General features: G+C 41.7%; 1 protein-coding gene across 2 annotated transcripts; it reads left to right on the top strand.

Moving 5' to 3' along the window:
- Positions 1-4,797: 4,797 nt before the first annotated feature.
- SRSF6 (serine and arginine rich splicing factor 6) lies at positions 4,798-11,480 on the top strand. Of its 2 annotated transcripts, none has more exons than XM_089514024.1 (6): positions 4,798-5,093; positions 8,044-8,192; positions 9,594-9,715; positions 9,897-10,105; positions 10,328-10,411; positions 10,537-11,480. In XM_089514024.1, exons 1-6 carry the CDS (start codon positions 4,987-4,989, stop codon positions 10,898-10,900), a joined length of 1,035 nt encoding a protein of 344 aa, XP_089370150.1. In that variant the 5' UTR covers positions 4,798-4,986; the 3' UTR covers positions 10,901-11,480. The 2 variants fall into 2 exon arrangements, with proteins under 2 accessions (XP_089370150.1, XP_089370151.1); XM_089514025.1 differs by having other exon boundaries at positions 5,012-5,093; positions 7,307-8,192.
- The last annotated feature ends 1,634 nt before the right edge of the window (positions 11,481-13,114 follow it).

The following is a 13,114-nucleotide window of genomic DNA, read 5'->3' as shown; positions in this document are numbered from 1 at the left end:
GCAATGATCATAGCGGTGTACAGTAAAAATTGTAATACAAAATTAGCCCCTACCCACCCCCTCACTCCCTCCAGGCTGGATGATAACAGTTGGCCGTGGAGGGAGGGCTCTGCCTCTTCAGGGCAGGTCCGATGGTGTTGGACCCGCCTCCTCACTCCCCCCAGGCTGAATGATGACAGTTGGCCGTGGAGGGAGGGCTCTGTACTGGCAGTGGTCTTGCACTGTAAGTGAAAGAAGCTATAGTGCCCAAATTAACCAAAAAAACTGAAAAGGCAGACTTACTGTCCAGCTTTCTTTGTGTGAATATGTGTGTCTTTATATCTTATACTGTATAAACTATGTTTTGGGGCCTTAAATTTAGTAAATTTTACCCCAAATGAGCACTCATCCTGAATCAGTTTGCACTTTCTTTCTTAACTTTCACCAGCAGTCATTCCAAATCCTTTGCTGTTTTTTGCATAAATTAAATTAAACAGATAGGATGATAAAATGCAGCACTGTGTGATCCCCCTGCCAATGGGAAAACATTATTGTTTCTCCATACTGTGTCCTGACAGTGGCCTTGAGTGTTACGCATCAGAATTAAAACTGTGTAAATTTTTACATTTAAATTTTACAGACAGTTTAATACAGTATGAATCACAGCATTTTGTGTGTTTTCAGCTATATGCATTATTCAGCAACCTTGCATCCCAGCACTGGAGGAAGAGCAGTGTACAGTGCTCCCTTGCCTTACGCGGGGGATCCATTCTTAGTCTGTAACCCCGCTTCGATCCACTGGGAGAGGCAGGGAAACATAAATAAAATTTATTATTATTATTATTATTATTATTATTATTATTATGATTCCAGACCCCACCCCTGCATAAGGCAAATACCACGTATGCTTGAGCCTCATTGAAAATAATGGGATTTATGCATGTGGTAAGGCATATGACGTGGGCGTACTGTATAAATAAAGTAATAAAATGATTAGTCTCAGTACAAATGACAGTTTGGACTAGACAGGGTTTCAGTCTGATCCAACACTGATCTGATGCAATCACATTTCTAAGTTACACTTTGGTTAATTTTGGGTTGTTGTTGTTAGCCCTTGAGTCATCCTCAAATCATGGTGACCCTGTGGATGAGACATCTCTGAGACCCCATATGCTCTATCTCTTGCTCAGGTCCTGCAGGTTCAAGCCTGTGACCTCTCTGATTGAATCTATCCATCTGACATGCAGTCTTCTTTTCTGCTGCCTTCCACTTTTCCTAGCATCATTGCCTTTCCTAATGAATTGTTTCCTTCTCATGATGTGTCCAAGGTACAATAACCTGAGTTTAGCCATCTTGGCTTCCAGGATTATGAAAGGTCAGGCTTTATCTGTACTAGGACCCATTTGTCTGTCTTTTTGGTCATCCAGCATTCTCCTCCAGCACCATATCGCAAATGAGTAGATTTTGTTTCAGTCTGCTTTCTGCACTCTCCAGCTCTCACATCTGTACATGGTGATGGGGAATACAATGGCCTGGACAATCCTAACTTTAGTAGTCAGTGTTGTCTTTGCACTTTAGGGCCCCATTCCCACTGGGCAAAAAAAGAGGCTTATATTGCTGCGATTCTGACTCGGATTTTTTTTCAGAGTCGTATTCGAATCTGCTTCCTCATTCCCATTACGAAAGGGGGCAAACGGACTTGGGTTTTTTTTGACCCATGTTCTCATTCCCATCTAAATTTTCTCGGTTGTAATTTGAAGCAGACTTTTTTGCTCCCTGTTCCCATTGCCCTTCCGGAACCTCTTTTTTAAAAAAAATAAAGTACCTGTCAATCAAGCACCTAAGCGCTTGACGTCACAGCTAATCAATCACTTAGGCACTTTTCCCCTCTGGGAAAGAGAGAAGGGAGCCTCCATCCCCCCACGTTCCTTTGCCTCCCGGTTTCTCCTGTGTCTTCCCAGACTCCCTCTGGGGAAGGGGAAAGGTCACCTCCATCCCCCCAAGTCTCTTTGCCTCCTCCACTGCTCCCTGGGCTGTTCAGGGGGTGATCGAGCAGGCATGTAAGAAAACAAATAGTTCACACGTCGATCTATGCATGTGGAGCAGGGGGGATGTTGCAGGAGGGCATAATGTATTTACCATATTTGGAAGTCAGTGTAGCAATTTGCTATGTTTGGACACCCAACAGAGCGCCTAAGCAATCGAAAGCTTAATTAAAAAAAAAATTTGTCTACACACGCGATCGCCTTACCCTGCCTCCCACTCCACCAGGGAAAAGGCAACATGAATGGGGGGAAATGGTGCCAGTAATGCAGGAAAGAGAACAAAGTGGGTGACACCCCCAGGCTAGCCCCTTGAGCACTGCTCCTCCCATCCCCAAGTTCCCGAATTGGACTCCCTTGTCGTTCTCATTAATTTGTCCCGAATTGGACTCAGGAGGCGCAGGAAAAACCTCTAAAAATGTGCACCCTTTTAAAACCGGTTTATCCACCACTGATTAGGATTTTCCAAGGAAAAACTGAATACACGGGGATCAGATCCGAATGGGAATGAAATGAAATCGGTGCAGTGAGGATCGAATGTGTGCTCAAATGGGAACGATGCACTCATAATTCAATTCTTGATGCACGTTATAAGCCAGTGGGAATGGGGCCTAGGACTTTGTCTAGTTTTTTCATAGCTAATTTAATACATTTAAAATCTTAATGCATAATTGTTTTAACTTTTAAAATTGTCTGTTGGTTTTTTAAATGTCACATTTATACATTTTAATACTTTGGTATTGTTTTGGAATCATATTGTTTTAAATTTGCCATTCACCACCTTGAGTCCCTACACTGGGAGAAAGCAGAGATATAAGTAAATAATAATAGTAATAATAATAATACATGCCCTTCCCATTCCTAGTCTTTTTCTGATTTCTTGACTGCAGTCTCCACTCTGATCAATGTTTGATACCAGATATGGAGATTTTTTTTTTACTACTCCCTATTTTATCATTCTTTAAATGAATTCATCTGCGGTATACACTTGGCTCAAGTGGTTAAGACGCTGACTCTGTTGATTGCAAGATTGGCAGCTCGGGGCCAACTGATGGGGTGAGCACCCATCACTAGTCCCAGCTTCTGCCAACCTGACAGTTCGAAAGCATGCAAATGCAAGTAGATAAATAGGCACCACTTCAGTGGGAAGGTAAACAGCATTCTGTGCAATCATGCTGGCCACATGATGACAGAATACTCTCTGACAATGCTGGCTCTTCCGCTTAGTAACGGAAATGAACACCGCCCCCTATGGTTGGACACAACTTGACAACCTTGTCAATGGGGAATACCTTTACCTTTATGCACTTGACTATAAGTCAACCTCATGTATAAGTCAAGGGCAGGTTTGTGGCCAAAAAGTATGGATTTTGGCATGACCTGTGGATAAGTCGAGGGTAAGACTTGGAGGCTCCTTCAGTGTGTGTATGTGGGCGCACAGCAAGAGGGACTTTAATTGAGGCTTTTTGCTTCAGCATTTTAGCTTTCATTCCATCCTCCATTCCCCAGACAGTGGCAGCTTGGGCGGGAGAGGGACTGTTTGTTTGTTCGTTTAAAAGCAGTTAATCACCCATGACTTTCTGCTTGGACACAAGAGAGAAATACTCTACCGACTGCATGGGGAAATCTGAAAAAGCTGCTATCACATTACCATACTAACCCATAAATAATTCGACCTAGGATTTAGGGGTCAATTTTTGGGCATAATTTTCTCAACTAAATATATAGAGTAATTCTTCCATGGTCATTATTTTTGTTTTGTTAATATTCAGCATTAGAGACCTCTTTTCTTAATGACAGAATAATTCTGATAGAATGAATCCATAATAGCAAAACTACAGTACCCCCTGCCCCCCCCCCCGACATTTCATGGGAGCAGGACCCCTGTGAAAGTGGGGAAAGTGCAAATTAAAAAAACACACTATATTTTTAAACCTGAGAAAACACTTTCTAGGAATCTCTAGGTCCATCAGAGCAGCAGTCCCCAAACTGCCCTTTAAGAGGTTTATCACACTAGTGAAATCCTGCATCATATCAAAACTGAAAACATTATTAAAAATGTGAGAAAAAAGGGAACTCAAGAAATAGCATCATTTTTTTTTGGGGGGGGGCAGGAATTAGGAAGTCAAAATAGATAACTAGAATGTACTGTATTACCTATATATAAAGAAGATGAAATCTTTAAGCGTGAAATTTGTTCAAATGTGAGTTATGTAATAATAGTATGATGTTGACTATAATGTAAAATGTAATCAATTTAAAAAAATAACTGACCATTGTTGGATGTGTGGTTTCTAGTGTGTGCCTTTTGTCTCTATAGATTTGTTTTGATTTGGGGTTTTTTCTTCTTGTATCTGTTTCATTTGTATTTTGTTATTTGTATTTGTATTGGTACATGTTTTTTTATCAGCAATACAACTATTTAATATATATATATATATATATATATATATATATAGTCATGCTCAAAATGGAGGTCGTTTTTGGACAGGAGGAGGTTAAAATAGAGGACGGTCTGGCCACCCTGAAACCATAGAGTCCAGCAGGTTGTCACGTGACCTGCCAGGACGCTTTCTTCCTCGGGTCGAATACGAGAAAAGCGTGCATGGAGTTCTACGCATGCGCGACCCTCGGCAGTCTTCCTCCTCTCTATTCTCTCTGTACTGTATTCTTTTTTCCCGAGCCTTACCGCCGGGCTCCCTTGTGACGTCATCACGTGGGAGCGACGCAGGCCCCGCCCACCTATATAAACGCGGCGCTGGAGGGGGCTGGGCGCCAGTGTGCTGCGGAGCAGGCCGCAGACGCTGCTCTCTCTCTCTCTGTCGGCGCTGAGACGCTACTCTCTTTATTTTTTCATTCCCTTCATTTCCCTCTCCTGGGTCTTCCGTCTCTTGTCCTCCCCTTTCCCTCCCCCTCTCCCTTTCTCCTCCTCCTCTCTCCCTTTTTCTAGGTCGCTACGGCGGAGATGCCGCGCGTCTATATCGGCCGCTTAAGTTACCATGTGCGGGAAAAGGACATCCAGCGCTTTTTCAGCGGCTACGGCCGCTTGCTCGAAGTGGATTTGAAAAACGGGTGAGTCGGGGCTGGGAGTTAGCCCCTTTGCTATGGAATTCTGGGAGTTGGAGTTTGTTGTGGGCCCAGAGCGGAGCATAGCACAGAGCCAGAAGAAAGAGTCCAAGCGCCCGCCGCGTGGCGTCGTCTACAAAATGGCGGCCGGCCCAGCCTCCATTGTCTTCGCTGGAGGAGGAGGAGGAGGAGAGAGAGGGGCCTGCCCCGCCGCTCCAATGAGAGCAGCAGCAGCAGCAGCAGCAGCAGCCCAGGCTCTGGATTCTGAATAGGTTTGTCGGTTGTCAAACTATATCCTATGATTGACCACCAACAACAGATATTGCTATGTCTGTCGCCCCTTCATTGGGCTTATTTGGCAGAAATGATGAGAAATAGTAGTAGTATAAACTTTTCTACTGTAATAATAATACTGAAATATAGTATAAGCATAGTAGTACATTTGAATGGTATATCGTTAAATATAATAATTATATTTAATATATATTAAATAGCATATTTATACTAAAATACAGTACGGTGGAATATTTAAATATATTAAACATAATAATAAATATATTATATAAATGTTGTACATTTTTAATATTTTGTACATTAAATAGTATGTTTAAATATAAATATGTAGTATATAGTAGCACTATAAAAATATAGTGGTATAAAATGTTATTATTAAATAAACCTAAGAGGAGGCGCGATACCAAACAGAAAATAACAATCATATTGTGTGACATGGCGCAGCCACAACAGCAAATCGACAGATACATAACGTCAGTTAAAAACACATGTCCCTTGTTTTTTTATAGAAACAAGACACATATGTATTAAAACAATCACATTTAAAACCCATTATGTACCATTTGAAAATGATCTGGATAGGCCTGCTGGAAGAGGTTGGCCCTTCATGTCTTAAATTGATGCAGCTTGCTTAGCTGTCCAGTCTCTTCCGGCAGGTATTTCCAGAGTCATGGGAGGACTGAAGGGAAAGTCCTCTGGCTGACTAGAATAAACATCTGCCAGAGGACCTTGGTGTACAAATGTTTTGCATTTGACAAAGTGGTGCCTCTTGGTCTGTGGGCATAGAGGTATTTGGATCCTAAACAGATTTAAGACTTCAGCAATCTGAATTTGGACCTGAAAGCAAATAGGCAACCAAAGTGGCCAGACGAAGGGTCTGGAAACCATGCTGTATGAGGAGACGCTTAGGAAGCTGGGCATGTTTAATCTGAAGAAGAGACAGTTAAGAGGTGATATGATAGCCCTGTTTAGATATTTGAAGGGGTGTCATATTGAGGATGTTTTCTCCTGGCCCAGAGAATAGGACATAGAACTATGAATGCAAGCTGTAGGAAAAGTGATTCCAGCTCAGCATTAGGAAGAACTTCCTGACAGTAAGAGCTGCTTGACAGGGGAACACACTTCCTCTGAGTGTGGTGGAGTCTCCTCCTTTGGAGGTTTTCAACAGAGGCTGGATGGCCATCTGTTGGGAGTGCTTTGATTGTGAGTTCCTGCATGGCAGGATGTTGGACTGGATGGCCCTTGTAGTCTCTTCTACCTCCTGTGATTCAGAATTGTTGTATCTCTAGGTGAGCCAAGCAATATGAACCTGGCCTCTCAATTCTGTACTGATTGAGACTAATTTATTGTCTTCAGTGGCAGACTTCTTCACAGATTATATAATGAATGACAGCAGGGTTGGAGTCATGCAGCCCTCTAGATAATGATTCCCAAACTTTTGTGTTTTGGACTTCAACCCCCAGAAGCCCTAGCCAGCTTGACCAGCGGTCAGGAATTCTGGGGAGCTGATGTCCAAAACATCTGGAAGACCAAAGTTTGGGAACCACTGCTCTAGATGCTCTTGGAGTGCCATTACCAGCATAGGGATAGGGAGGAATTGGTGTAGAAACAATTTGAGACTGGCATAGGCTGCATTCCTACTGCAGAAATAATCAAGTTTGACACCACTTTAACTGTCATGGCTCTAGACAATGGAATCCTGGGGAATGTTGGTGCTGCGGCAAACTGCACTTCTCAGAATTCCATAACATTGAGCCATGGCAGTTAAAGTGGTGTCAAACCTATTGTTTCTGTAGTGTGGATGCAGCCTGAGACTTTTGTCTTGAACGGTGGCTTCCAAAATGCTGCAGACAAAAGAGAGTTTCATTCACATGAGGCAGGAAAAGGTTCCCCAACTCTTTCCTTTTCTTCCTTTGAATTTTAAGGTGCACAAACGTTTCCTCCTGGGACCAGAGGTCCTCTTTCTCCAGGACGAGTCCTTTCCACTTCAACCTTTTTTGTCCAGGAGGCATTCCAGAAGGTCTTCTATTTTGAGCAGGACTAAAAAGCTTGGATTTCTTATTTTCATGAGTGTTTTGTGCTTTTAGTTTGCAATGTCCTTAAGTTTTTCTGGAAAGTCCTCCATTTTGCGATGCCTTGTCCTCCTTGGCAGTTAGGGCAGCTGGTCACCAAGTTGTTAGAGTAGTTTGTAAGAGCCTTTGTGCTGGACTAGGACTCTGAAGGCCATGGTTTGAATCATGGTTTGGCTATGGGAATAGACCTTGGGCGAGTCATTCTCTTTCAGCTTCAGTAGAAGGCAATGGCAAAGCCTCTCTGAAGAAATTTGCCAAGAAAACCCCCATTATAGGGTCACCTTAGGGTCACCATAAATTGGAAAGGATATGAAGGCACACAACAAAAGAGTAGCTTTCTGGAATGACCACAGAAAAAGAGGTGGAGAATTTCCATTCACAGCAGGTGGGGAAATGAGCAATTCTCCCAATGTTCCCAGCAGCCCTTTCCCACAGAGTTAGAGGTTAGGGAATGCTGGGACATGTAGTCAGACAGTTACCACCTGGGAGGAGGGGATGGTGCTGGCCTGTGTGAGTGTAGTCAGAGTCCTTTCCTCCTCCCCACCACCACCTGTGTCCCCTTTTTGTATTTTCTTTCTTTCTCTTTCCAGGTATGGGTTTGTGGAATTCGAGGATTCCCGGGATGCAGAAGATGCCGTTTACGAGCTGAACGGCAAAGACCTGTGCGGGGAGCGGGTGATCGTGGAGCATGCCCGTGGCCCCCGCCGGGACAGAGATGGCTACAGCTACAGCAGCCGCAGTGAGTGTTGCTCCGACGTGGCCTTTTTCAGGCACGCGGAGGAAGGGAAGGGGGGAGGGATGGGGCAGCAGGCAGAGGAATGGAAGGTGTTGGCTTCCCTAAGTAGCCAAGGGGGGTGGGTGGAGAGAGATAGGGCCCTTAGGAGGGGGCATGGAGAGGTCCCTGGCCAGGAGGGGTGTAACACTGGCTCGATTCTGATGTCTGGAGGGGGTTTAAGCTCTCCCCTCTTTAGTTTTATCCACTAGAAAGTTTTGTTAAGGAGTTAGGTGGGGCTCCCCCCCATGTAAATTGCACTCAAATGTGCAAACATTCTGGGGCTTAAGAACATTGGGAAGAGTTGGGAAGGGATACGTGGGGATTTTACATTAAACTCACTGCTCTTAATTGGAACACTTGTGACATACAAAAATGCCCGACAGAATTAGGTTGGGAAAGAGTTGGCATGTTGTAAATCTGCCAATTGAAATGGTTGTCTGTTTTTCAGATGAGACTATGCTAAGTCTCACTTCAGATTCTCAAACATTAGTGTCTGAGGAGAGTTTGAAGGCTTGGCAGTTAAATGCTGAGACTGAATTGAGGATAATTCGATGGCTGATGCAAGACCCACTTTGTTTAGATCTTTGTAGAAACTGGGCTGCATCAAATTCAATTGAATTTTACATGATGATTAAGAGCAGTAAGGTAGACAATGACTTGTTACTGGTGGGAGTGGGGTTTCTTGTAAATGTGTATGTTTTTTAAATTGTTGCATGTTCAATTCAAACTTTTTAACAAGTCCTTGATGTTTCAATTTAAAAGTGACCAGTGGGGCTGAGGCTGTGTCCACTGAGGCTAAGATGACTGCCTTTCCTGATTGGCCATGGCTTTTCCATACATTGTGTGACCCTTGCCCTATGACCCTTTGGCTGACCTTACCGGAAGCCATGACGACAGCAGCCTTTTGCCATTAGACGCAGGGTGATGGTGAGGATTCCAAGGGTTAGACAAAACTGGTTAAACTGAACTAGGTGACTGTTACCTTGCGTGTGTTGTGGCCAAACCACCACCAAATACCTCATACTGTGATGTAAGTACTTAGTGTAAACTAGTAAATTTTTTGTAAAATGTAGATTGCATGTAATCAGTTAAGTTTTATATTTTACAATGTTCTGTAAAATAAAACTTAGCAAGGTAAATCTAATAAAGGAGCAGTCACTCTCTAACAGAGTTTAGGAGCACAGTCTTGTAGGATTTTAGTCTTTGATTTGCCCTTAATATATAGAATGTGGCGAATTGAAAATTTTGTTGCAGGATTAGAAAACTAAAGTCCTACTCCTGTAAATACAATTTGTAAACTAAAGTGAACTAACTTGTATTTGCTTTTATACAAGATTGCTAACTTTGTGTCTTTGTATGATAAAGGTGGTGGAGGATATAGCAGTCGAAGGACATCGGGAAGAGATAAATATGGACCACCTGTTCGTACAGAATACAGATTAATTGTTGAAAACCTTTCCAGTCGCTGTAGTTGGCAGGATTTGAAAGTAGGTTGACAGTACAAACTTTCTGAAAAAAAGCACACTATGACGTGTAGTTCTTTATGCGTTGCATGGTCACTTGATTTCATAGTGTACTTGTTGAATCTGCTTATTTTTGTCTTACACTTGTATAGTACCATATCTGTACATTTGCAAAGTGTGACTAATAGTTTTATTTACTCTTAAGGATTTCATGAGGCAAGCTGGTGAGGTCACTTATGCGGATGCTCACAAAGAACGTACAAATGAAGGAGTAATTGAATTCCGTTCTTATTCTGACATGAAGCGAGCTCTGGACAAATTGGATGGCACAGAAATAAATGGACGAAAGATCAGGCTGGTTGAAGACAAACCACGATCGAGCCATAGACGATCTTATTCTGGGAGTAGATCAAGGTACGTTAGTGTCAGATTTTAAGATTTTTAATACAAAGGAGATAATACTTTTTAGAAAATGTAGCACCTGTTCAAAGTAAGTCAAATCACATGGTTGTTGTCATGTATTAAAAACTTTTAGGAAAAGAGCAGGCCTCACAGTGTTGATTTTAAGGAGGAAAATAGACTCACAGTGCCCAAGCAGGTGTTAAAGTGGTGACTTAGAATACACTTTCTTTTAAGGTCACGTTCTAGAAGGCGGTCACGTAGTAGGAGCCGCAGGAGCAGCCGCAGTAGATCTCGTAGTGCCTCAAAAAGCCGATCACGGTAAGAACTTGCATTATGTTAAGTTTAATTACCAGTAATATGATAGGTGCACTTAAGTGGCTTCTAAACCAGTTAGTAATCTTTGTGTAGTTTTATTATTAGTAATTTTTCTTTCTTTCCAACAGTTCTAAATCTAGGTCTCGAAGCAAAGATCGTTCACGTTCAAGATCTAAAAGTAGAAAGTCTAGATCAAAGAGCAAGTCTAAACTGAAATCTGACAGAGGTTCACAGTCCCGCAGCAGATCTAAGGAAAAGTCTGAGAAGTCTCACAGCAGATCTAGGTCTGTGTCTCGATCACCCAAAGAAAATGGTAAAGGGGAAGCAAAATCTAAATCAAGGTCAAGGAGCAGGTCTCGTTCCAATTCTCCTATGCAGCACCAACCTGCAAAGGCTCATTCAGAGTCTCCACCCAAAAGAGCTGCATCGCGGTCTCGATCACAATCACACTCAAAATCCCGCTCACGTTCAAGATCCAGTTCACAAGATTAAAACTGGAACTTTTCTCTTAATAATGGAACATTTATGTGCCAGATCAGAAGTCTTTTTTAAGTTAGAATTGAGGAAGCTGGCCTGTTCTACTGCAGAAAGAAATTGCTGGAGAACTAAGTAAATGAGGCAAAGATTTTAAGTACCTAAAACTTCCTGAAAGGTTGTACAGAAGTGGCAGAGAACAGGAAATGGTCCTCTTTTTGTAGAAATTAGGGTAAATCTTTGATTTCTTTTTTAAAAATGTCCCAGCAAAAATAATAGTTGCAGTGGAAGATGGGTTTTATATTTAAAAAATTACAAGAGAAGGCTTTTGAAAAGTAATTTTTCATAAATAGTTCCATTATTTAAAGATTATGGAAATTAGTTTAATGGGCTGTGGCTTGTTTCTAAAAGTGCATGAAAGCCTTATGGAACAGGTTGGAGATGCTTGTAAAGTTGAAAAAAAGTCAAGCCAGCATTGAGTTTAAATTGGAGTATTTCATCTGTGCTGTACTATAACTTGCCAAAAGTAACTTCTTTGCTCCTTTCTCACCATCTTGGACTAGTATTGATTACCTAATAAAAATGGTCTCTAACTTTGTATGGTTCAGTTTTGCCTGAAGCTAACAGGGAGTGTTGACTTGTTTGGCAAAAAAAATTCCAGGTGTCAAGTGAATTTTTGGTTCCCAGGATTTTTACATGTTCACTTTGCTATCCTCTGACTGCTGAATATGGAATTAGGTTACTTTCCCTAAAATTAATAGTGACATAGAAATTAAACGTATGGAGCTAAAGTTCTAATCTTAATGGGTTATCTAAAACTAGGCTTGCCAGTACGATTTATGCAACTGAAGTAGAATCCAGTGCTGAAGTCCCTTGTATGTAAAAAATCACTTTAGCAATATTAGCAGAATATTAGCACAATCCTCTGTGATCTTTATATAACATGTAGTTTGACTTGTATAAAATTAAATCAGTGTCTCCAATATTTGCATTGTAGTATAGCTTCATTTGGTAGATGCTCTTGTAGAACAGACTGACCTGACTTCTGGTACATGTGTAAAAGCAATGAGAATTGTCCTACACAGTGATTTATATACCGCCAGTCACACAAGAGATTAAGTAGCAATCGAGTAAATGGAAATATGTGGCTGCTTTTTTTTAAAGACGGATCATCGTAAGTCTACTTTATTATTTATTTTGAAAAAATCATTACAAGGCCCATTCTTGAGCATTTTCTTTAGTAGGTGGCCAGGTGGAAAAAATCCTCATCCTAAATATAACTACTTCATATCAAAGTGGTTTCACAGGAATTCTTGGTCTCCTAATGGTGCATAATTTATAAGACAGCACAGATTTCCCCCCCCCCCCCCCCCCCCGGCGGTAGTAAATTCCTCAGTGACTTAATTTGAACTGAGATAGAACTTGGCCACCATGGTGTAGTGGTTTGAGTGCTGAATTGTGACTAATACTGGCCATGTAAATCCACTGGGTGAAGGCAAGTCACACACACAGCCTCAAAGGATGGCAATGGCAAAACCCCTCTGAAGAAACATGCAAAGAAAACCCCATGTTAGGTTTGCCTTACCATAAATCAAAAACAACTTGAAGACTCAGCAACCGCAACAAAACTTGGCATCTATTTCTTTCCAAAGTTAAAGTCTAGTTCACCTAACTTTCATGCTTTTCCTGAAGTTAATGGCATTAATGTAGCCAAGGTAAGTTCAAAATTACCATTTTCTAGAAAGTACAAGAATAGGAATGTATTTGAAAGACATATAATGAAGACTGATAGGAAAGGCATACTTAGTTGATGCTTTCTTCGTCTTTATAATGAATATATCATCATTGAGGACTTTGTGACAAGGTGTAGGGGATGCTCTTGCAGATGTGTCATCAGCTGAAGCCAGCATAGCCAGTGGAGAGAAATTAGTTGCAGATCAACAATATCTGGAAAAGCACACATGGTGCTGAAGGCTCCACAAAGGCCTTTTCTTCACACTTTATTTCAGAAGTAAACGGCAAAACTACCTGTGAGTGTTCCTTATCGAAGAACGTGCGTTCATGGGGTTGCCATACATCAGCAGGCAACTTGAAGGCATATAATACTTTTCTCTTCTGTGCACAATAACATTCAAATTTGCATAGAAAGTTAAGGAATACAACAAATCAATATAGTCCTAAAATCATAAACATGTTATTTAGTATAATTCAAGAAAGAAGGGGCTATATGAA

This window comes from Sceloporus occidentalis, unplaced genomic scaffold, assembly GCF_023333645.1.
Source record: "Sceloporus occidentalis isolate IW3139 unplaced genomic scaffold, rSceOcc1.0.p SCAF_3, whole genome shotgun sequence".
In the NCBI taxonomy this organism is placed as follows: domain Eukaryota; kingdom Metazoa; phylum Chordata; class Lepidosauria; order Squamata; family Phrynosomatidae; genus Sceloporus; species Sceloporus occidentalis.
The sequence above is the reverse complement of the archived record's forward strand: the minus strand, read 5'-3'. Positions and strand labels throughout refer to the sequence as shown.